Below are 24,486 nucleotides of genomic sequence, written 5' to 3'. Positions count from 1 at the left end.
CCTGAGCAAGTTCAGCCAAGGAATTTTTTTGGAAGGAGTGTCTTCAGGAAGAGAGAATAGCAGGTGCAAAGGTCCTGAGGCAGGAGTGTGTCTAGAGGGTCAGAGGATCATCAAGGAGACCAATATGGCTGGAATAGAGAGAAGGGGCAGGGAAGTCATTGAGACAAGGTTGGAGGGGTCCCTGGGGCCAGATGCAGAAGGGCCTCTAGAATACAAGAAAGGTTTTGGCCTTTACTTAAGGCTTCCCCGATGGCTCAGCGGTAGAGAATCACCTGCAATGCGGGAGACATGGAGGACATGGGTTCAGCCTCTGGGTCAGGAAGATCCCCTGGAGGAGGAGATGGTAACCCACTCCAGTACTCTTGCCTGGAAAACCCCATGGACAGAGGAGCCGGGCAGGCTACAGTCCAGGGGGCCGCAAAGAGTTGGACACGACTGAGTAACTGAGCATGCACGAATGCACAGTCCTCAGGGGGTGTGAGCAGGAGAGGGAACCCTTGGTAAAGTGAGGGAGTTGGGGGGATGACCTGGGAGGCTCTTTCTAGTTAATCAGTGACACGGGGCTCAGGGTCTCCATTTAGGATGGAGATGCCTTTCTTCACAGTGTTCGTGTCTGGGAGTGTGTGTGTGTGTGAGAGAGAGTGTGTGTGTGTTGGGGGTGGGGGAGGGTGGGAGTGGTCCTGGCTGACGTCTCTACTTTCTTTCAGGGCCACTGATAAGTCTGCACCAGGCAACCTCTAAAGGCCTATCTGGTCCTGAGATTCAGGAGTTTCTCCAAGTTCCCAGCCTGGGGGATGTCTGCGCTGTGGCTCTGGGCTGTGAGCACGAAGGTTTCCACTGGCAGCATGTGACCAGGGGCAGGGGGTGGGGGTGTGGGGCGGGGGCGGCGTCTGGTGAGCAGCTAGGCCCCTGGGCAGGCTTCTGGGTGGTGGGGAAAAGAGGAAGAAGCCCAGAGGCAGGGCTGCCTGCTGGGGTGGGTATGGCTCCCCAGGACAGATCTTATACCAGCCAGACAACGCCCCCCAGGTCTGCCTGTCTCCGTTTCCGAAGTATTTTCCAGTCCAGGTGGCTCTCTGGGGGTACATTAGTCATCCCCTGGGGGCAGGAAGTGTTGCTAAGGAGGGGCAGAGCGGTGGGTGTCATCTGAACAGAGCCCAGGCCAGACCCGCACCTCGCAGACCCTGCTGTTCACTGTCTGTTGGGGCGACCCACGAGGGACCAAGGAGGAGCCCGTGGTCCCCAGTGAGCCTCACAGACTGCTTACTGCAGCCTCCCTCCAGGCCCTGACAGGGGCCCCAGTGGCCAGAGGACAGGCCTTGCTGAGCCGGGGTGGGTGGGGGACACTGCTGGCCCTGCGGTTCCCCCGAGTGGCTCCTGGCTCCAGCTGGGAGATGGGCCCTCCCACTAAGTGCTGTCTTCCGGCTGCCCCCTCCCTGTGGCACCAACTGGCATCCCTCTGGGGCCTCATGAAGCCGCTGGTGTCTCCAGACAGACAGACAGGTCTGACTTCACAGCCTGAGCTCAGACCCTGGGGTCCAAGTGAGGGGTCCCAGCCGAGGAAGCCCAGCTTCCTCATCCGCTCCTCCTCGCAGCCCCAGCTGCTCCCCATCTCCGCCCGGCTCCTGGGGAGACGCGGGAGGCGGCTGACGGTGCCTTGGGCCCAGCGCCATGGCCAGCAAGCACTCCCTCCCACCCGGGGCAGCTTCCAAGGGGCTGCCCACCGTCCTGTCCAGTTTCAGGGGACTCTGGGCTCCAGAACAGGCCCTTGAGGACGCATACATCAGGGCCAAGGCCAACTGAGCTGGAGGAAGAAGGTGTCACTGGGGAAAGGTTTAGGGGGACCCCTGCGTGCCCTTGAGTGTCTCTCTCAGAGGACCCCAGCCCAGGGACAGGGGAAGATCGGGGACTCTGATTTCATGGGCTGAGGCCCTGGCCAGGGACTTCCTGGCTCCTGGTGACCTTTGCAGACGCCCCGGGCTACACGGAGGCATCTCACCCCAGTATGGGGGCTGTGGTTTGTTTGTGGACACTCACAGCTCCCCCCTTTCTCAGGTGCTCTTGGAGGTCAGAAAATCTGCCCCCTTCTCACGTGGAGCCCAGCCCAGCCTGCCCGGCAGGCAGGCACGAGGTGAGGGCTCCGTTGCCAGCCCCTCCTCCCTGCCTTTGTCTCTTCCTGCCCGTGGGCTCAGCTGGGCTGTGGAGAGAGGGAGGCCGGCTCTTCGCATTCAGGCCCTGGGTCACTAGCACCTCACGACTCTCTCATCCTCTGAAGACACAGCCAGCAGCTCCTGCTATGGACAGGTGGTACCTGGGTGAGTGCCCTGAACCCCGTCCCCACCACCCGTCCACTGTCCTGGATTCTGACACAAGTGTCCACCCCATCACTTTCAAGAGCACCCCCAGCTCCCCAGGAGTATAGGGAAAGCAGCAATGGGGAGAGGCAAGATTTCTAAATGAGGGCAATTCCTTCTGGGGACCTGGGCGTGCTGTGATCTCTGCTCCCAGCATCTCTGAGCTGTCAAGAGCTGGGAAGGCAACTTGTCCCACAGCCCTCATTCTCTGTCAGTCATCTGTCTGTCCAGCTGTAGGAACTCTAAAGCCAGACTGCTAGGTTCAGAGCTTGGTTCTCCCACTTTCCACCCACCTGACCTCTGGGAAGTTATTTAACTTCTCTGTGCCTTCATCTACAAAATGGGGATGATAGTAATGCCTTCCCTGCCTCATCAAGTTGCTGTGATGATTAAATGAGTTGGTTTTTATAAAGTCTTTAGGACGGTGTCATGCACACGCAGTTAAAAATGTAACTACTGTAGATGTAGCTGTTGATTTGCTGTTGTAGCTGTTGATTTGCTCCCTATTTCTCTTTTATCTCCTGCCCATCTATCTACCTATTATCTAGCATAACCATTGATCTATGTAGCTATGTATGTAGCTATCTATGTGTCTATGAACTTTCCACCTATTTTTATACTCCAGAAAGAATGCATGGTAGCTTACAAAGATAGACAACATGTACTAAGGGAGCAAGATAATATATAATAAGGGGGCATCACTGTCTGTGTGGAGAGCCCCAGGAGTTTGGGGAGCACAGTCATGGGGGTCTGGCTTTCTAGCCCTGGATTTGTCCCTGACTGGGTGTTTCAGGCAAGTCGCCCAGTCTCCCTGCCCTCAGTCTTCCCGGGCTGCCCACTGGGGTTCATGGCACTGCCCGGGCCAGCTCCAGGGGTCCTTGCAGGGGCAATGACCAGCTCAGTTTCTTTACCCGTGGAATGGGGCAAATGTGGAATTAGCAGGACAGTGCGTGCAAGAGGCTGACACATGCTCAGCGCCTGCCAAATGTCAGCTCGGTTGTGTTTCCATGAATTTCCATCACTTGGCCTTGGAAGCCAAGAGATGAATGGATGTCTCAGCTTCTGGTCTGCAGGCCATGACAGTCTGTCTTTCCATCTCACCCCCATGTTCATTTTGCTGGAAAGTGGGTGGCTTTCTTGGTGTGACAGTGTATAACAGTTAACAATAATGACACTTACTGTGTACCAGGCCCCCCACCATGCCCTTCACTGCATTATCTCACTTTCTCCTCACAACAACCTATTTTACAGATGAGGAAACTGAGGCATATAGAGATTAAATAACTTGACTGGGGCCACATGCTTAGCAAGTGGAGGAGCCAGGAAGTGAACTCAAACCTTGATCCCCTGTCACTGCTCCAAGAGGATTAATAGATGGAGTCCTTTTGAAGGACTAACCTGCCCTTGGTGGACAATGACCTCTAACCTGGCCTTTTAGCTACAGTTGAGCATCAGCTTCTTCTGGAAGCCAATCTGATTGATTAGAACTCAGCCAGGAATATGAGCATCCATGGAGGACCTAGCACCGGGGTCCCCAACGTGAATGGGGCCACAATAGAGGGAGGAGTCCCTGCCTCCCAAAGCGAGGGCCTGCCTGTCAGTTCTCACCTTGCCTCTCACCAGCTGTGTGCCCTTGAACCAAGGCCATATCCTCTCTGTGCCTCAGATGCCTCATATATAAAATGGGGAAATAACACAAAGTACCAGGGAATAACAGTTAGAAACATGCTTTTCAAATCATAAAAGCAAGGTGTTCTCTCTGTGGTCTGGCTTGGCCCCTTCCCAAAGGAGCCTGTGCTGTAACGTGGGGACTGGCATGGAAGCTGGGCTTCATGGCTGGAGAAGGACGTGCCAGAGGCTGCGGGGACAGAGGGCTTAGTGAAGGATGACTGGAGCCCTTCTGACCAAGGTGTGAGCTGTTAGATGTGGCCTGGATGGAGGAAAAAGGTACAAAGGAAAGGGTGTTCCCAGGCATGAAAGCCTGGAAGCACGCACAGTGTACCAGGGGGTGGGGCGGGGTGGGGGCTTGAGTGGGTTGAGGGGCCAGGCACCCTGGGATCACCTCAAGAAAGCCCCGAATGCCAGGCACCAGCCGGACCAGCAGCCTGCACAGTGGTGGGAGATGTGGGCGGCTGCTAGGGTCGAGGGCCTCTGTGGGACCCCAGACCTTGTCCCCTGCAAGCTGTAGTACACGCTGAATGCATTTCAAAACCCCCAATTCCCTACTGTCATGGCCCCAGCTGTGACTTCTCCACCTGGCGGGTGGACTCCGTGGCTCTTCTCTCTGGAAATTTCCTTTGGGAGGGTTTGGAAAGACGGCCAGCTCCTCCCTGCCCCTCCTCACGCCTCAGCGGGAGCCCCACTGTCCACACCCGGGCTTTTCTTGTGACCAGGGTAAATATTACCTGGCACTGTTAATGTTTAATGCCCCCACCCCATCTCTGGCCACCCCACAGCCGGGCAGTCTCCTCGAAGCAGAGGCCGCGGGAAGAGGGCAGCGGGCACAGGCCTGGTCTGTGGGGGAAATGGCAGAGTTGACAGATGACGGTGAGTGCATGTGTGTGCGAGTGTGTGTGCGTGTGTGTGCGAGTGTGTGTGCATGCGTGTATGTGAAGCAGGAGGTGCTTGGACCATCTTTGGAGGGTGAACACGACCCCCTCTTCCGTCTCCGGGCATCCCTGCCTTCCAGAGCACCCAGCACCCCTCTCTCATACCGTGCGTGCCAGCCAGCCTCCTCTCTAAGAAAATCTGCTTTTAAAAGAGGATCCCACCTTAACGCCAAAGCAATCTAGTTTGAATGGTGGAAATGTGGGTGCCAAGTAGGAGGTGCTGGGGCATGGGGGGTGGTGAGCATGCATCTTCTGGACTAAACCGAGAGCAGGAGGCGGATGGGGGTGAGGCGGGGCAGCAGTGGGCCCCCCGGTCAGCCTTCTCAGCCTGGCTTTAGGGCAAGAGCCCCCAGGTTCAGGACACATGCCTAGAAGGCATCCTGCGAACAAGGGCAATCGGGTCTGGAATCTAGTGGGCCCGCTGTGGACTGTGGTGGTCTTTGAACCAGATCTAGAAAAGCTGAGGTCTTTGGGTAGGGTGGGCTCTCCCAATGGCTCAAGACAAGGTGGTCAGGGAGGAGGCAGTTTCCTGGAGCGGCAAGGGGAGTGGTTAGTCCCATCATGGCTCTGACATTAACGCCCGTGTGACCTTGAACAAGACTTGAACTGAAACTGGGAGACAACCTCAGAGGCCTTCTGCATGGGGACAGGTGCCTGGGCCCTGTCCCAGGACAAGGGCCCCTCAGGCCCTTCAGTGGGCCCCTCCTAACCCAAACTCTCCTGGCCCAAGGGGGTGAGCTGGGCTCACCGGACCCCACCGCCCAGGGCCCAGGCCAGCACAGCCTGGGAGGTGAGGACTGGTGCGTTTCTTTGACCTTGGGCACTGCTTCCCTAGTGCCAAGAAGGGGCTCAAGCAGGGCAGAGAAGAGGGGCCACCACTAGACATGACAGAAAAGCTCTGGCCGGGTGCCCTCCAGCTGCCCTCCAGCAAGTGCGCTCAGCTTACAGGGCGGAAGGGCAGAGCCATGACCTCTGCTGGGGGCTGCAGACTGGCTGGGACCACCCGTCTTGAAATGTCTCCTTCCTCCTGACCATGTGAGAGGCAGCACAGCAAAGGGGTGAAGCACCTCGATTGTTAACAACCAATGGCTTGGGTTCATTCCCAACTCTGCCCTTTTCTAGCTGTGTGACTCTGAGTGAGTTGCTTAACCCCACTGTGCCTCCATTGTCTCATGGATGATATTGGAATACTATTAATGCCTCACAGGATTGTTACGATGGTTAAATGAGCTACTGCTTTGTTAGCCTCAGTCTGCCACATGCCAATATACTGTTTCTGAAATAAATTTGCTTTCCCCTAAGGATAGCAATGTAGGATAGAAGGATCTAGAAACAGGGGTCCAAGACTGATTTGTGCCTCCAACTTTTACCGGAACTTTAGAGAAGTCTTCAGACTGGGCCTTGGTTTCCTCCTGTTCGGTGAACGTTAAGGTTCTATTTATTTATTCATTGGTTCACGTCACAAATATTCGCCAAGTATTGGTTGCCCCAAAATTGTGTTTGGATTTTTCTGTAAGATGTTATGGAAGAACCCAATACCTTGTGGCTGATTAGTCATATGGAGAGAGGTTGCTGCTGAAGCTTATGGAAGATGCTTCTGTAGCCTCCCAGAAGTGCCAGCCCCACCCCACCCCCAGGCACGGGGGGTCCCTACTTTGGAGCTCAGTGGTGGGTCCCAAGCCGACCCTCAGGAGCCACCGAGGGCAGATGGTGTCACCCGCAGTGGTGTAACCAGCCCCTGCTCCCGGTATGTCCCTCCAGCAGCTTCCCCTGGCCCCCCTGAACCTCTGGGGGTGCAGGGACTGCAAGCACGGGAGTGCCCCTGTTTCTGTGGCTCACCCCCACCCACCACTGGCTCTCTTCTCAGGTGGCAGCCCCAAGGAGAACGAGGACCCATTCTACTACGGTGAGTCTGGCGGGCCCCTCCTCCCACCCTTCCTGAGTGACCCCCCGCCCCCGACCACGCATCCACAGTTCCTGGCCTCTCCCAGCCCTGGGTCATGTGCCCCATCTTCCCGAGTTATTACTGTGGGGCTGGGGGAAGGGTCTAGGTCACCCATCCCACCTCCCCGCCCTCTCCTTCCCCAGACTACGAGACCGTCCGCAATGGGGGCCTGATCTTCGCCGCCCTGGCCTTCATCGTGGGGCTCGTCATCATCCTCAGTAAGTGGGGCCGTCCTGTATAAGGGGGTGCTGAGGTGGGCACAGCTCCTCAAAGCCTCTGAGCACACTGGCTTCCCGGGTGGGGAGGGGAGAGCCTCTCACCCGCTTCCCGGGCGCCCTCGCCTCTCCCACAGAGGATGCGAGAACGGACAGACACCCTGATGCAGAGGGGGCTGCTGGCCCGCAGACCACCCAGGAGATGCCCTTTTCCTCGAGTGCGCCCTCTAGTGGACCCGAGGGGTGCCGCCGAGATGGGGAACCGGCTCCTGGTGGTCCCCGGAGGCTCCAGTGCTCTCGGGGCAGGGGAAGGGAGGGAACCAGCCTCCACTGGACGCTCCCTCCCCCAGAACTGAGCGCTTTCTTGGCCCATTTAATCCTCTCGGCAAACTGAGGGATGGCCGCCACTGTCGCCACTTCTTTAATGAAGAAACCAGACCCGCAGTGGTAGGTGCAGCAGCCTCCCTGAGGTGCCGCAGCCAGATCGGAAGCAGAGTGGGTTTCGAAGCACCTCACCCCCACCCCGGCCTGCTGCAGGAAGGCAAGCACCCCTGGCAGCCCGAGGCCTTAGGCTCCCTGCTGGTTTACCGTGGATCCCTTACTCCCTGGGCCTTAGTTTGTTCATCTGTTAAATGGGGATGATTCCCTCTTGTCTCACAAGGTTAGGGCTGGCAGTCAAAGACGCGACAGCCAAGGGAGCAGTGTAGGTGTGGGGGGTTCTAGGGGAGAGAAAGCGCCTTGTCTTATCCCGGCCCCAAGGCACACAGCAGGGGCTTAATAAGTGCTTTCGGACAGGTGCAACCAGAAGACAAATACTCAGAAACACGCTGGTGGAAAGAAGATGCGGAATGTAGCACATCCACTTCCAAGTCCTGGGATTCTAATTCTAATGGGGTGTTAGATGGTGCACCACCCCCCTCCCCCCAACCTGATGGCTCCAGTCTGCAGACAGGGCCAGCCTCCCCATTCCCCTGGCGGTTCCCTGAGGGCCCTGCTGTGTTGTGGCTGAGCTCCCGGTGGCCTTTGCCCTGGACTTCCTGCCGTTCTTCTCGAGCAGCTTCCACATGCCCAGTGGGGCGTCGAGTGGGGCACGCTGTGACGGCTCAGTCTCAGCACCATTTCCATCGCGCTCATAGTCCGCCACGGACTTCCCTGTAGCTCAAACGGCAAAGAATCTGCCTGCAATGCAGGAGACTAGGGTTCGATCCCCGGGTCGGGAAGATTCTCTAGAGAAGGAAATGGCAACCCACTCCAGTACTCCTGCCTGGAGAATTCCACGGACAGAGAAGGCGGGCTACAGTCTGTGGGGTCGCAAAGAGCTGGACACGCCTGAGTGACCAACCCAGACACACACACAGTCCACCATGGAGCCGCCACCACAATAATCTTTGTTGACTGCCCAGCTGGCTGACTTGGACTTCTGAATGCTTATGGTCCAGCCATATATAAAGAGAGACAGTCAGCTGTGGTCTCTGAGGCAGACACGGAGCAGCGCCGGCACGAGGGGGGGAAGGAGGGGCTACGGAGCTGAGGCCTCCAGGGTAGAGAGGGTCTCCTTGGCAAACTAACCTCGTTTCTCTCTTTAAGGCAAAAGATTCCGCTGCGGGGCCAAGAAGAAGCACCGGTGAGTGCTGGCCGGGGTGACTGATGAGGGTGGGAGGGGCCGGTGGAGGGATTGGCCTCTCAGGCTGGTGAGGAGGGTTCCCAACCTCAGGGAGCCCTGAATCCCTGCCCCCTCCACCCCACTACCGTTTCTTACCTGTCTGCTTTCCTCCATCCCAGGCAAATTCCTGAAGATGGGCTCTGAGGAGAGGTAGGTTTGCGAGGAGCGGGCAATGGCTCTGGATAATAAGGAAAAGCTAAGGACTCGGCCGGGAAAGTTTCCGGGTCTTTCACCCATCAGGCAGGTCTCTGTCACCCTCGTGTGGTTCTTTTCCTTGTTGGTTTTTAAAAAGTTTTATTAGAGTATAATTGCTTTACAATATGTTAGTTTCTGTACAGCCAGAAGTATACATATATCCCCCCCACCTCTTGAGACTCCCTCCCACCCCCACCCCCACCCCCATCCCACCCCTCTAGGTCATCTCGGAGCACGGAGCTGAGCTCTCGGTGCTCCACAGCAGTTTCCTGCTATCTATCTACTTTGCACATGGTCGTGTGTATATGTCAACCCTACTCTCTCAGCTCGTCCCACCCGCTCCATCCCACTTGTGTCCACATATCTGTTCTCTGTGTCTGCGTCTCTATTCCCACCTTTTAAAAATATTGGCCAAAAAAAAAAAAAAAACAGAAAAAAAAAAATGCCGTAGTATGTGTGACCAAGGGAGGCTGCAGAGATGGGCCAGAGGAAGGTAAGGTGAAAAAGGGATGAAACGGAAGTCCCAGCCTCTGCAGCCCTGCTCACAGCCCCCATCCTGCCTTTCTCTTTGCAGAGCCAGCCATGCCCACCCTTGCACCAGGGCTGCTTGGAAGTGTTTCCTGAGCTGTAGACCTCTGTCCCAGCACTGCCAAGCCCTCGGGCTGAAGGAAGCTTCGGGCTCCACGTGACCCCTGGGTGGGCTTCACCTCCTTCCACCCCGTGTTAATAATAAAGCCGGCCTCGGAGACGGCTCCTTCCCTGGCCTCCTCCCTCGCTCCTTTTGTCCTGTAACTGTCACCATCCACTCCTACAACCTGGAGTCAGTACAGCCTGGTCTCTGGCTTTTCGCTTATTTGCTCACGTGCCGCACCTATGAAAGTAAGAAGTTCCGTGCCATCATCTCCAGGCCTCTCCTCACCCCCCAAATTGCCCAGAGCCCCGGGACAGAGGACTCAGCCTGCCTTCCGAATGCCAGGCAAAGAGAAAGCCGGCCGGAAGGTAACAGGCTCAAAGCCCTTGGGTCGCCCGGGGCCCTGGGTGTGGCTGTAGGAGCTCTCCAGTGGGAGTTGCCACGGCCCTGCCCTGGGCTGCCCCTGTTTTAGTTGTTTGTGGGCACGTTATGTGCTCTGCCCACATTTCTCCAGGTGCGCCGGCATGCCAGGATGGGTGGGTCTAGGGATCTTGGGCAGGGGCGTCCTCAGCACAAGCTCTCTCCGCATCCCTCAACCCCAACTGCGGCGCTGAGCTCCTGTCACGCCCTTTCCACTCTTGGGGCCAGGGGGCCTCAAGTTTGACCTAATCTCATCCACCTCTTTCAGTGCTGGCTTGGTTAATTTCAGGGCCAGAGGCCAGAGAGTGGACAGTGAGGGCAGGGCCTCTGTAACCTTTCCCCCAGCCCCCTGTCCATGCTGGTAGGCCTCCACCCTACCTCAACCCGAGATGGTGTCAGGCTGGCCCTCCCACCAGCCCCTGACTTCCTGATGCCCGCAGCCCCCAGACAGCACAGCGCGCTGCCCGCCTCGGCACTTTCTGCCCTCTGGAAGGAGCCCGTCTCCCCTTTCCCTCCCCTCCCTCTGTGAGAGGGGAGAGGCGGCTCTGAGGCTGGATGGGATGGTGGGATCATGGCACCACCCAGTGTCCATTTCCTCATCTGAGCTTTTGAGCATCCAAAGGAAGCCGGGGGAGATTGGACTGGGAAACCAAGACAACAGCAAGTCAGCAGAGTTTGAAATGAACAAGCAGGGCACTGGAGGCAGTGTAGGCCGCACTCGGCTTGAGAATTGAGTTCTTTGTCTTAATCCACTGTCCCCAGGACCACCAGCCCTCACAGATTCACGGAAGGCTTTGGCACCGAAGGCCTGTAGGGACCAAAATAGACAATTCTTAATTTTCAGAAAGAGAAACTGAGGTCCTGAGAAAGGCAGCGACTTGTCCAGGTGACACAGCCAGCCGGTGTCAGAGCCAGAGTGACAACCCAGGTCTCTGGCTCCATTTCAGAGTCCTTCTCATTGACCCCGTGGGTTGGGAGGAGACACTCCCGTGAGACACAGGATGGAAAACTTGGCTCTTGCAACTCAGGGCCAAGGTCTTTGTGACATCCTGCTCTGAATGTGGGCTCACGGATGACATAAATCCTGACAGGCCAACCCCCTAAATAGAATTCAGGATTTCCAAGACACTGGAGCTGTCCGCAACAGTGGGTGAAATGAATGGGATGGGGCAGGTCCAGCCATGGGGGATTTCAGGGAGGGGGTGCTCCTGAAATTTCTTGGATGTAGCAGCAAGGCAAACAGGAAGAAGGGTATTCCAGGCCTGCGGCTCACCTGAGGAGAAGAGCTGTGGAGAGGAGTCGTGTTACTAGAAGGTTCTGTACACAGGCCCCAAGCCTGCCAACCCAGCTGCCTTGGAGGGGGCTGGTCCTGGGTGAGTCACTTCGGCCTCTAACCCCCGCTGTAAGCCCTCCATCCCCGTGAACCATGAGGCTTCCCTGGATCCCAGGCTGTCACCCTGGAGCACCTGGGGTGCTGTGCAAACTACCCAGTGTCCCCTCCAGAATTGTCAAATATTAACCTTGGGGTGGGCCCATGCCAGCTGTTACTTAACCAGCGCCCAGGAGAGCAGCCGCTGCTGAAGGCCACAGATCCAGGTAACCTTCAATGTCCTCATGAACACTCTCCCCCTCCCTCTGCATGAAGGTCACAAGGAATGGGAGCTACTGAACTTTCACTTCACTTTGGGATTTTCCACAATTCATACACAAATTAAGTTACAAATAAACACCAAGACTGGGACGTAATTGAATGAATTACTTTTAATCACACAACAGCGACAAAAACAGCCTTAGTCTGAGGGGATGCAATTCCGTTTGTCACCACCAGAGGGAGGATGTGTCTTACCCCGAATCCTTTTCAAACGGCGTTTTCAACTGTCTAAGGGCTGGGAGAAGACGGAGACAGAGGATGAGGTGGCTGGATGGCATCACCGACTTGACGGTTGTGATTCTGAGCGAACTCTGGGAGATGGTGAAGGATAGGGAAGCCTGGCAAGCTGCAGTCCATGGGGTCGCAAAGAGTTGAACACAAAGGAGCGACTGAACAAAGGGCTGGGCGTCCTTTGCCGGAAGAAGAGGCCTCCGGGTCTACCCGGTGCCCTGGTTTCCCAGGAGCGCCCTGGCCTCTTTCCATTCTGGGTGCACACCCCTCCGGTGTAATTTGCCCTGCTCTGGGGTCTTGAGCCCTCATTCCTCCTGGAAGGTAGAGACCCTCTGTGGCCTGCACGGACTCCTCGGCTTGGGGTAGTTATGTAGCCTCTAACTACATACTTTGATTTAATCAGTCTCATGAGCAGGACCTGGAGAGAGGCAAGCAAGAAAGGGGAGTCCCCACGAGCCCACCTTGAGCATCCCCACTGGCCCCAACCTGTCCTAGGGGGTGGGTTCCCTGGGCCGATAGGGATGGGGTGGGGTTGGGGGTGCTGAGCTGAAGAGGGGTCCAGGGCAGAGGGGGCTGTTGAGGCCCCCCCCCACCCCGCCCAGGCCCTCCTCCCACTCACCCCTGCTGGAGAGATTAATGGCCTCCCTGTTGATCCTCGGCTCCAGGCAGCTGAGGTCTGAACTGCAATTCAGCAGGGCTCTGCGCGGTGGTGACCTGCTCCTTGCCAGGCGCTCATTCTTCATCGTCCGCCTGACAAACCCCAGGGTGGGGGTGGTGGGGAGGGGGAGATCAGAGGCCAATGCCACAGCCGCCTGGCCTTGTCCTGTCGTCACAGTGAGCCTCTGGCTGGGAAGATGGATTGGGCCCGGGCCTTGGAGCCAGGGCCACAGCAGCCACAGGGCCTTGGGAGGGGAATCACAGAGCCAAGGACTGTGCTGAGACAGCCAGGGAGGTGCCCGAGTGACCCAGCCTTAGAAGAAACCCTCAACTCGGCCTCAGTGTTCCCCGCCCCCATTGGGGACACGCAATATCCTCTGCAGTTGAGTGGCTGAGGGCGTGGGAAGAAATCCTATTTAGAACTTGGGACCTTGGGGTCCATGACCTCAGCTTGACTCTGGGGGCTCCGGGGGTGGGGGGCGCCTAGGAAGGTCGCCATAGGAAACCAGGTAGGGGCTTTTCCCCAGGGGTGGACGGGCCTCATGCCTGGACAGCACTGGAACCAGTGCACCCAGGGTGGTGGCTCCCCAGGCTCTGATTCAGTAACTTATTTAGGGCAGAATTTCAGGCTGCCTGCTCTGACCCTACGTGACCTCCCCACTCCCCTGGAGGCCCCGGGGCACTCCTGGCTGCTGTTGGCCTCTGGAGCTCTTAAACTTGGTTCCTGTTTCAAGAAATTCTTGCTGTTGCTTCCCCGAAGGGCTTCCTTGATATCACCAGGAGGAATTCCCCAGGTGAGGTGGCCAAGGGGAGGTTAGAGGAGGGGAAGTTTCAGGCGGGGGCAGCAGTTTGAGGCCCAGAACCTCATCGGCAGCCCAGTGTCGTCCGTGCTGGGGATGCTGGTCTCCCTGCCAGTTTTGGCCTCTGCCTCCTGTGTAATCCTAAAACACCCTTGTCTGTCTCTGGACTTGGCTTTGGAAAAAGCAGACGCATGACCAAAATTGCAGGTGTTGACTTCAGAGTCAAGGGGCTCTAGAAAGGGGTAAGTGGGACCTGTAGCTGGTCCCCTTGTTACCCACAGCCCCTAGATGAACAGTGCCCAGGGAGGCTGGGGGTACACACACACACACACACACACACACGCTCACACCCTCCTAGAAGTTAAAACAGAGGTGCCCAGCAAGTGATGAAGGCAGACAAAAAAGATACTCTTGACAAAGCAGAGGAGACGAGGCTGGCTCGGCCCAGAGCCAGGAGTGTGTTGCATTCTCTCGTGGTCTTTGTTTCCTGAAAGGCCTATCAATCAGTAACAGAGTCGTGCCAAACCCAGCTGCCTGGAGCCGAGTGGCCCCCGCCCTGAAGTAAATAACATTTCAGGTCTCCTGTCCATGGACCATCTGCTCCTGAAGCAGTGAGTCACATCACTGGGGAGCGGCCTCGGCCCTCAGTCGCCCTCCCTGAGCAGGATGCGATGGGCCCCGCGGGGTCTCATCAACTCCCAGACCCTTCCTGAACCCTGCTCCCAGGGGACCTGTTGGAGATGCTGCGTCTCTTGAGACTCTGACCATTCCTTCATGTCTGTCTGCCTCCGTCTGCAAACCACATGAGGGTGGGCGCGGCATCTAATGGTTTACCCACCAGTCCCCAGCGCCGCGCCCATCAGAGGCGTGTAGTACGCGCTCAGTGAATGCTTGTTGACTGAGCTCATGACTGGCCGACCAGAGGAACGAATTAGTGATCTCCCGCAGCTGCTGCTTCCCAGCTTCTCAGGGGGCAGGGAGAGCTGCTGGGCATTGTGGTCTGGTCAGGAGGCCGGTGGTGTGTCTGTGTGCACCCCTAGTAAGGGGCCTGTCCTAGTGACAGCCAGCATTTTGTCCCTGATGAGACAGTTAAGATCACAGGCTCTGGAAGCAACCCGCCTGGATGTGAGCCCTGGCCTGACCAGTTGTGAACTATGGGATGGTGGCTATGTCCCCGCCCACCGCCAATCTCAGTTTCCCCCAGATGGAGAAAAGTCTGACTCGAGGAGTTAGGGCTCCAGACTGGTCCTCGCTGACCAGCGGGTGCTTTGTTTGTACTCTCGAAGATTCTCCCAATGTGGACACCTGGGGCTCCTGAACTCTGCAGGCACCCCAGCCCTTGTCCTTAATGCCTACAGGCCAGTGCATTCTTCTAGGACACTATTCAGGGCCAGGAGGCAGAGGCCCTGAGTCCATGCTCAGCCCGACCCCCGTGAGCACGATTTGGGCCACAGTGTGGACGTGGCCTGACCCGTCCTGGGAGGCCCCACCGCCTGGACCCTCTGCCAGCTTGACTGGGCTTACCAGCTCCCCTGAGATCAGTGGAGGGCGGTCAATGGCTGCTGTATGGGGACCAGGGAGGGTTTGTGGAAAAACTTTGTGCATGTGTTGGGAGTGTGAGTGTGTGTGAGTGTATGTGTACATGCATGTGTGCCTGTATGTTAGAACTGGGGAGAAGCCAGACAGGCCAGGTGGTGGGTGGCCTGCGTGGACCCAAGAGGCTGTACCCAGTATCTGGGGCATGGGGAACAGGCGGCTCCACCTTGCCAGCCACTCTCTGGACCACGACCCCTCAGCTGAGCATGAGGGCTGGGTTGGAGGTCATGTTCATCACTCCCAGTGGTTCTTAGAGGACACGCACATAGCTAGGCAGGGGGTGAGCATGGAGCCCAGCTTCACTGTGAGGCAGGGCTTGGGGTGAGGGGCGACCATGTGGTGGAGAACCCGAGCCTGCCCCGTCCCTTCTTGTGGCGCTAGGGGGAGGCAGATAACCAGATTCCCTGTGCAGTGGCTGGAAATGGGGGTGTCCACAGGGAACTGGAGACTGACTACAGCGCTAAGACAGTGGGCTGTCCCCTCCAGAGCCACACAGCTGCCAGGGCCCAGGCAGAGGGAGGGGGAGGCGGCTCCTGGGCTTCACACTGCCCTGCCCTCCTCTCGATCTGATGTTTGTCCTCCTCTCAAACCACGCAGTGAAAACGATCAGAGCAGGAATTACAGCGGAAGAGGTGTGGAGGGTGATGGAGCACAGACTTGGGTCTGGAGCCTGGCTCTGCCACTGACTAGCTGGGCAGCACGGGGCCCATTCCTTAGTGTCTCTGACCCTCAGTTTTCTCATCTGCAAAATGGGGGTCACAATGCCCAATGCATTAAAGAGATTGAGCGAGATCTTCTATGTAAACAAGATCGGGGACTTCACTGGTGGCTCAGTGGTAAAGAATCCACCCGTCAATGCAGGAAACATGAATTCGATCCCTGATCTGGGAAGATCCCACGTGTCACAGAGCAACTGAGCTCCTGCACCACAACTATTGAGCCTGTGCTCTAGAGCCTGGGAGGCACAAGCTACTGAAGCCCATAGACCCTAGAGCCTGTGCTCTGCAACAAGAGAAGCAAGAGCAGTGAGAAGCCCTGGCACCACAACTAGAGAAAGACTACCTGCAGCAACAAAGTCCCAGGGCAGCCAAAAATAAAATAAATAAATAAAAATTATATTACAAAACCCAAGATCGGTAAGCCATAAAGCACTACAGAAGTGCAATGTGGGTTTTAATTTCAGTGTGAAGCAATATCAATCAAGGTTTTCACTGGGTTGGGTGATTACATGCATTTCTATATAATTCAGCAAAATATGTATTGGATATTTGAATATCAAGTTATGTGCCAGGCACCATGTTAGGTATTTTAATAAGCTTAAGTGGAAGTTGTTCATGAAACTGCAGAACACAAACCCATAGATCTGCCTGTCTGTTGTTTCCTAAATGCCAGTCCTAATACCTGTGCTGAGCAGCTGGGATTCAAACCCCTGGGAAATGTAGAATACAGATCCCTGCTTCTGTAGTCTTGGATCTCTCTTTCTGTCTGTCTCCATGGTCGTGTGTGTGTGTGTGTGTGTGGTTGATTAGTTGAATTTAGGAACCACTGATCTAGTTCAGTCTTTGCTGAGCAGTGAAATCTGAGCCCCAAAGAGGGAGACACTCTCAGAGGACAGCAATCAGAGGCCAGGCCAGTCCCAGGTCCCCTCTAAGGCTTGTCCTCTGAGGAGGTGCCTCAGCAGAGCGTCTAGACTAGGGAAGCAGAGGACTTGCGCTGGAGTCTCAGCTCTGTATTTAGTGACTGCTTAACCTTTAGCAGGGCACTTGCTTCTTGCAACCTCAATTTCCTCATCTGTAAAATGTGAGTATTGATAGCTGTCTCACTGGTGTCTTCCAGGGAGCATGCTTTAAAGCCTGCAAAGCTCTACTTTTTAATTCTGCATAGAGCTAGACCTGACTTTTCCAAGGAGAAATCCCACAGACCGAACTGTCATCCACTTCCCTGAAGTTCAACCAGATCTAATATGGAAAAACAATCCCCTCAATGGGGCACCGGCCATCCCACCTCACCCTGCCCCAGTCCAAGGTTTCGGGTGCTAGTCTTTGGGTGACACCTGCTGGCCATATCAGGTACTGCACAATCCTGTCACCAAACAACCGTGGGGAATGTTGTCTCCTTGGACACTCACTGCCACCCCACGTGATAGGTGTTATGCTCCCATTTTACAGGTGAGGAAAGTGAGTTCCTGCTAGGCACAGTGAATCTCTGATTCCAGGTCCTTTGCTCAGCTCCATCTCTTCCTTACCTCTTGCTCTTAGACTGAGCAGGGTGGGCAGGAGAACACCCTAAACCACCTCGAATAGGAACTGGGATTAGGGGCATGGCCTGAGTTGGGGGGCCAGGTCCAGGCTGGTCTAGACTGTTGTCCTAGTGGCAACAACCCCGCCAGGCAGAAGACCTGGTGTTCCCCATCTCCAGAGAAGCTAGACTGATGGCAGGGGCTGCAGCTGCAGTGAGACCCTCTGAGGAGGCTCAGGGAGGCTGTTTGGCCAGGCTGTGAGCTGAGGGCTTTGGAACAGACCTCTGCGAGCTCAGTTGTTCTGGGCAGTGGCTGGCCTGAAGTGCAGTGCGCACGCGCGTGTGTGTGTGTATGTATGTGTGGTCTAAGCTACTTCTCAGTCAGGACAGCATCAAGTGTAGTGATTGAGAATGAGGATTCAGCCTTATCTCTTAGAGATGCACACTGAAGGATCTGCAGATGAACTTATATAATGCATGAGATTTGCTTAAAAATGTCCTTGCTGATGGGAAGTGAGGGTGGAGGGGGAATACAGATAAGACAGGATTGGCCTCGAGTCACCAATTGCTTGCCCTAGAAGATGGGCGCAGGGCAGTTCATTACACTCTTCTCTCTGCTTGTGATACATTTGAAAATGTCCATATTAAAACCTTTCTGAAAACTTGACAACAGAGATACTACCAACCTCCACGAATGGCAATAAAGAGGAAGGAGACCCTGTGGCCAGCCCTGCTCAAGGCTTGGGCCTCTGACACTTACTAGCTGTGTGAATTTCCCTATGTCTCAGTTTCACTGTCTGTAAAATGGGGATGATCATAATGATATCAGTCTTACAGGTTGTTTGGAGGGTTAACTGAGATTATGCATCTAAAGTACTTGGCATAGTGCTGGACCATAATAGGGTTTAATGATAATAATCGTTATTAGGAGTCCATGGCTCTGGTTATAATTTGCCAAAAGAAAAAGCTACTTTGGCTGACTCAGACAAACAACTGGCCAATTCAGTTCAGGTTCTGACCAATGAGTCTTGGAAGACTCAGCCTTAAACCACCTCGTGCCAGGTGTGTGGGTATCTCACACACCCATATCTCAGACGGGCAAACACACCCCACAGAGCCAGGTTCATGAAACCCCCACAGGGAGTTTGAGATGTCCCAACTCCTGGTACATCTATTTCTATCCAGCTTTTACTCTCCAGACTCTTCCCATCACAAAGCCCACTCACATCCTGCCTTGATTTTTCTTAACCACTCCTTTCTCTGAGCTGAAGCATCTGTCTTCACAGTCTCATTGAATCTCAGCCCTAGGTAGAATCTTAAATGTCTTCTAACTGAACACGATGGCTGTGGAGGACAGAGTGGCAGGCAGGGCTACCCAGCTGACGGGCGGGAGACAGAGGACAATACAACCTGGGTCCTGAATGCCTCAGTAGTTGGAGAGCAGGCCTGGGGGTCAGGAGTCCTGCCTGCAAGAGCTGCCACTGACCCTCAGGCCATGTGGCCTGGATGTTCTTCACCTGCACGGCCACAGTTTCCTCCTCTGTGACACAAGGCGCTCCCAATAGATGGCCTCCAGACCCCTTCCCACTCTGACCTTTAGGGTCAGCGTGCAGACCTCCGCATGCTGACCTCTCTCTGTCTCCTTCCCCACCGAGTGCAAGCTCACCAGGGTAGGGACCCACCTTGGGGCTTTCAGGGACACTGGGAGCTCCTTGCACAGGGCCAGGCAAAAGCTTGCTGAGAGTGCAAATAAGCTGAAAACACATGCTTCCTCTGAGTTGAGTGTGAGCAGTGGCCAGTGAAAGGACAGAGATTCCAGACTAGGAGAAATGGGAAACCTCCCCAAATACCACACTTTATCCACAACTTGGAGGTTCCCAATACCTCCTACAGTGTTTGAATGGTTCTGGGAAGTCCTTGCAGTGAAAGAAACCTATTTGCCTTGGTTATGCCAGTGTTTTCCAAGCCTATTTGACCAGAACTCAGTTTTTGCATATCACCTATTTCCTGTTCATGAAACTCTTGGGAAATGCGCTATAAGATCATTCTGCCTTGTCAGCTGGCTTTGTTTAAGTACGATCACATGTGGTAGAGATGCTACACTTTCAATGCCATGTGGTCTGAGATTGGGCCTCCCGCTCCTCATGCCTACATTCTCAGCTGAGCCTGCGACCCACCCTGGACTCGGCTGGGCCTTCAGGGGTTATTCAGAGTCTTACCGGGGCTTCCCAGGTGGTGGTACGGGTAAAGAACCTACCTACCAATGTAGGAAACTTAAGAGATACTGGTTTGATCCCTGTGTTGGGAAGATCCCCTGGAGGAAGGTATGGCAACCTACTCCAGTATTCTTGCCTGGAGAATCCCATGGACAGAGGAGCCTGGAGGGCTGCAGTCCACAGGGCCGCACAGAGTCAGACACGACTGAAGTGACTTAGCACACACACACGCAGAGTCTTACCCGGTGTGTGTAAATGATGCCATTTGACCTAGGCAGCATTTCGTCTCCAAACATTCTGCAAAAAGAGTGTCTAGTCATGCCCTGCAACCCCCAATAATCCACACCAGGGTCACAGGGCAGCAGCAGCTCATGGGAAAGAGGTCCAGCATCATTGGTGTGTCAGCCCCAAAGAGCCAATCAAATCTTGGGCAACAGAGAAGGTCCAATACCTATCTAGGGAGTGTCAATTTCTGTCCTCAAAACTGCTCAGACCTCATCTGGAGCATTGGGGCCATTCTGCTTTTAAGGGAGATGCAGAGATAGTTAGGGGCTTCCCAGGTGGTGCTAGTGGTAAATAATCTGCCTACAGTGCAGGAGGCCCAGGAACTGTGGGTTCCATCCCTGGGTCAGAAAGGTCCCCTGGAGGAGGGCATGGAAACCCACTCCAATATTCTGGCCTGGAGAATCCCATGGACACAGGAGCCTGGGGGGCTACAGTCCATGGGGTCACAAAGAGTCGGACATGACTGAAACGACTTAACTCGCATGCAGGGATAGTTAGGGAGTTTGGGATGGACATGCACACACTGCTATATTTAAAGTAGATAACCAATAAGGACCTATTATATAGCACAGGGAACTCTGCTAAATGTTACATGGCAGGCTGGAGGGGAGGGGAGCTTGGGGGGGAATGGACACATGCTTATGTAAGGCAGAGGCCCTTTGCTGTCCACCTGAAACTATTACAACACAGTTTGTTAATCGGCTATACCCCAGTACAAAATAAAAAGTTTTTTTAAAAAGGAGATGTTTTGAAAGTTGAATATGTGCAAAGGGGAAGACCAGGGGAGGGAAAGTTCTGGAAATTATGCTGGAACAGGAGAGATGGACAGAACTGCGATATTTAGCCTGGCAAAAGGAAGGCTTGAGATGAGGAGGGCGCTGTGGAGGCTCTTTTCAAATATTTGCAAAATTGTCATCTGGCCAATCCTTTGAACTCCAGAGGGCTAAGGCAGAGCAGGCTCCATAAAGAAAAGAGTGAGTGTGATCACAGAGGATAACGTTAGGATGAACTTCTGTGTGGGTAGGGAGCCCCTCATCCTGGAAGAATTTAACCAGACTGTCAGCACCTGTCTGGTGGTGTAGAGAGAGCACGTGGGTGTGAAGTGGGGCTGCTCAGGGGGGCTCTCAGGCACCACTGGGCCCCTCGCCGAGTCTACGGCTGTTGGGCTGGCACCCTCCACCCTTCTCACCATTCCCACAATGTTGCCATTTCCCCTGGCAACCCCAAACAGCATTTTACCCACTGCTACAGCACTCCAGCTCTGTGACTTTGCCCGCCAGCACGTGGACTTTCTGTGCTCAGCGAGGCTGGAGGGGCTTCCTGGTGTCTTCCATGACCCTTGGGCTTTGAGGGGCACTTCAGTCCTCCATGCTGGTGGCCCTACCCCAGGGATGGGAGGGGCATTGTCCCCCAGAGAGGGTGCAGAGGGGACTCTAAGCGGCCTTCTACCCTTGAGATCCTCCGGTCTGAGAATGAAGTGGCCAGATTTCCTAGGAAGAGGGCTTTGAGCATCTAAGTCAGGGCCAGTTCCACGGCTGGGACCTTGACCTCCCCTGCAGAGTGGAGGACAATCTCTTCAGGGGCTGTGGCCTTTCAAAGTGTCCTCTGTGCGTGTAGCACTGGACAAACACATAAATTAGATGGTGTGTGACATCTCTGAGGCAAGGGACTGTGATGGGAATCCAGTCCTGGATTCCTGTGCCAGAATCCAAAAAACCTGCTTCTTGACTCATCTCAGCCTCCATGGTGTGACCCACCCCCTAGGATGGACTCAGGCTCTGTAGGACCTGAAGCTTAGACCATTTGGAGGGCCCTCCTTTGGGAAAACAATACACAGCTATGAATACAAAATGAGGGACAAACATGATTATTTAGGATGCTAAAAAGAAAAATTGCTGCAAATTATAAATTCTGAAACAACTGACAAATAGCACAGACATCACACAATCTGGGGAAATAACAATATTTATGTGAACTCACTACCTCACACACGTCTATAATGCCTTAAAAGCATTTTTCTTAAACAATTTTTCTGCTCACAATTTTACCAACCAGCTCCTGGCTCCATACATTTCCGACCTGGTTTCTCTTCCATGACACACATTTCTAGTATAGACGTCTTAGGCCATATCATACTGTGATCCGACTCGGGCCCTGCAACTTTGTGTCACAAAGCCAAGTAAGTTGATGCAATGGGTGGTCGTATTCCTACAGCCATTCCCTATGCTGGGATGGCTGCAAAAAAAAACATACCTCACCAATCCCAAATCTAATGAGTGAGCTATAGGTTCATCTCTCACTCGCTTTGGGGGATCCTGAGTCAGATCCCCAAATGCACACCAGAGTGGAAAAGAGCAGAAGCCATCATTGATTGCAGATCAACGGTAGCATTCTACCAAATTCCCAATACCATCTGACTACGTGAACTCATTGCCGAGACCCTGTGGAACTCTGGGACATCAGTTGTATTAGATTCACGGTAGCTCTGCCTCTGGGCACATCACAAGCCTCTCGGAGTTCCCGTTTCTTCATCTGAAAAGTGAACAAGACCTTTCTGGCCTCATCTGGTCTGTTATGGACAAGGATCTGAAATGAAAGAAAATGCGAAGCCTTTGTGATCCCCAAAGTCCCGCGTGATGATGAACATGAGAAAGACCACAGTGAGGCTGGCTGCACAGGGATCTGCTGAGACCTGGCTTTAGGGTCAGAGTTCTTGAATCTCTGGTGCTCACCTGTCCAGGCCAGAAACTCTCATCTGATAAGGGGAAAGCTTAAGGCTTTGATTCCAGTTAAAGGACACACTGCTGCAAGGCATGACCTGTGAAGTTATAATTGGGTATTTGCAGCCCTGTAAGAATGAGCTTGCCTGGTCATGAAATCAGCATCAAGTGCCTCTTAGTGCAAGGAAGCATCAGGCTCTGCAGGTACAAACCAAACAGGTTCAGAGCCTAGTCAGATGTGTACAGAGGAGACAAGTCAGATGTGTACATAAGTAGTAGCCACAATGCGGGAGGAAGGGGTAAGAGCCACAGGCCAAGGAGAAGTCTGGGGCAAGCAGAGTCCAGAGAAGGGCTGACCCGTGCTGGCTGGGGAGAGCTGGGGGTGCCTGACCAGGCCTTGCTGCTAAGGGAGGCTCACACAGGTGGAGAAGAGGCACCGGGCCCTTGAGGAAGGAGTGAAAAACATCGCACTCAGGCTTTCCAGAGAGATGTTCACGTACAATTTGATGAACACATTTGTGAGTGCCTTGTGGGTCAGGAAAGCTGCAGAATAACCTGGGAAGCTAGCAAAGTGAGCTCCCACTCATGGAATTTTCCTGTTTTTCTTTCTCTCTTCGTTTGGATTCCTCCCACCTTCCCCCACCCCCACCCCTCGAGAGAGAGCTGGCAATGACCTTCAGCTGCACAGAATTTGGGCTTCATGGAACCTCTTTGGGTTCACTTCTTAGCCATTTTCAGAGTGGGGAGCAGAGAGAGGACTACGGTGAAGCGGCTGAGGTTATTGAGGGGGTTTCTGCACCCTCTGACCAAGCCTCCTAAGACTGTGGCCTGTACAAGGTCTGCAGGCCCCCAGAGGTGCCATCTGTCGGCAGGGGGAAGCCTCAAAGATTGGGGCCCTTTGTTCAGAGAGCTTAGGACCATGATACTAGAATACAAGATGTGGAGAGGGTAAGTGACAAAATGTACCTAGACATCCTCAGAGTTAAGCATATAGAATTTTGGTTTAAGAAATGCCCAGGTAATTTAATGACAGTACTGCCTTTTTATATAAGCATCATAGTCTATGAATTGCAATGATTCACCTTGTCTCAAGACCCTGATGCTGGGAAAGATTGAGGGCAAAAGGAGAAGGGGGAGACAGAGGATGAGATGGTTGGATGGCATCATCGAGTCAGTGACATGAGTTTGAGCAAACTCTGGGAGATGGTGAAGGACAGGGAAGCCTGGCATGCTGCAGTTCACAGGGTTGCAAGGAGTCGGACAGACTTAGCAACTGCACAATAACAACAAGCTTGTCTCAAGAAGACAGAAGTATTCTAGATACGTGTGCATGCATTTGCAGCAAAAATGGTTTACTTTGTGTGGTTTACTTCTGAGTATCTGTGTGTGAAAATACATGTTTCTGTCTCTGCCTACATTAGAGAACATGCAGAGGGGAAGAAACTGAGGCCCCAGAAAGATAATGACTTGTCCAAGATCACAGCTGACTACAGTGGCAAAAATAAGACTAGAACCCAAAACTCTTCATATAACATTAAAATCAATTACAGATTGGAGGGGAAAAAAGCCAAGGAAATCCTTTTTTTTTTTTTTTTTTTTCTCCTCCAACCAAGGAATAAGTACTAAGAAGGTCAATCCTGAATTAGCTATATAACCCCAAATGTCAAGTTTGTACCACTGACCTGGTTCAGTATTGATTCCTTTTATGAAAACCATGATCATACTGAGTTGTTAAAGAATTTCAGGGCACATAGAAAGGCTCTACTAAAATAATTATATGCCTTTGTTTTTGAAGAAAAGTATCCAAAATATATAAGCTGTTGTTTGAATTAAACAATAAAAACATCTGTGGTTTCTCATGATGGCTCTAGTCCTAATATAACATGGCAAAATAATACCCCCCAAAATATCCATGATTAACCTGAATTGGAAAGGGTTCATCTCCCAGCGTCTTCATATAGCTGCTTTAACTGGCATTGGTAAAACACTCACACACATACCAGCTACTTCATCACCCACCATTCTAATGCAATAAAATATTGAAATTAATCACTGGTTTTAAA

The 24,486-nt window shown here is 53.9% G+C and overlaps 1 protein-coding gene and 1 long non-coding RNA gene across 4 annotated transcripts; one reads left to right on the top strand and one right to left on the bottom strand.

Annotated features, from left to right (window-relative positions):
- The first annotated feature begins 729 nt into the window (after window positions 1-729).
- FXYD2 (FXYD domain containing ion transport regulator 2) lies at window positions 730-9,819 on the top strand. Of its 3 annotated transcripts, XM_040258086.1 has the most exons (7): window positions 730-830; window positions 2,053-2,312; window positions 6,828-6,866; window positions 7,049-7,123; window positions 8,708-8,744; window positions 8,903-8,933; window positions 9,553-9,819. In XM_040258086.1, exons 2-6 carry the CDS (start codon window positions 2,294-2,296, stop codon window positions 8,925-8,927), a joined length of 195 nt encoding a protein of 64 aa, XP_040114020.1. In that variant the 5' UTR covers window positions 730-830; window positions 2,053-2,293; the 3' UTR covers window positions 8,928-8,933; window positions 9,553-9,819. The 3 variants fall into 3 exon arrangements, with proteins under 3 accessions (XP_040114020.1, XP_040114017.1, XP_040114018.1); XM_040258083.1 differs by lacking the exon at window positions 730-830 and having other exon boundaries at window positions 1,836-2,312; XM_040258084.1 differs by lacking the exons at window positions 730-830; window positions 2,053-2,312 and adding an exon at window positions 4,791-4,898.
- A 928-nt stretch (window positions 9,820-10,747) lies between these two features.
- LOC120876309 lies at window positions 10,748-12,629 on the bottom strand. The gene is made up of 3 exons (XR_005724148.1): window positions 12,531-12,629; window positions 11,876-12,329; window positions 10,748-11,315 (listed from the first exon to the last, which is right to left on the bottom strand). It is a non-coding gene; the product is annotated as an uncharacterized LOC120876309 (long non-coding RNA).
- Between the last annotated feature and the right edge of the window lie 11,857 nt (window positions 12,630-24,486).

The sequence above is a fragment of the Oryx dammah genome, unplaced genomic scaffold (assembly GCF_014754425.2).
Source record: "Oryx dammah isolate SB20612 unplaced genomic scaffold, SCBI_Odam_1.1 HiC_scaffold_17, whole genome shotgun sequence".
NCBI lineage: Eukaryota > Metazoa > Chordata > Mammalia > Artiodactyla > Bovidae > Oryx > Oryx dammah.
Note: the sequence above shows the minus strand (reverse complement) of the source record. Positions and strands in the feature narration are given on the sequence as shown.

What these genes read in the sequence shown, in the direction of transcription:
- FXYD2 (XM_040258083.1), top strand. Translation starts at nt 2,003, where the DNA reads ATGGGGGCTGTGGTTTGTTTGTGGACACTCACAGCTCCCCCCTTTCTC. An exon ending in CGAGGACCCATTCTACTACG is followed by an intron (nt 6,867 to 7,048) that starts GTGAGTCTGGCG and finishes CTCCTTCCCCAG; the next exon opens with ACTACGAGACCGTCCGCAAT. An exon ending in GGGGCTCGTCATCATCCTCA is followed by an intron (nt 7,124 to 8,707) that starts GTAAGTGGGGCC and finishes TCTCTCTTTAAG; the next exon opens with GCAAAAGATTCCGCTGCGGG.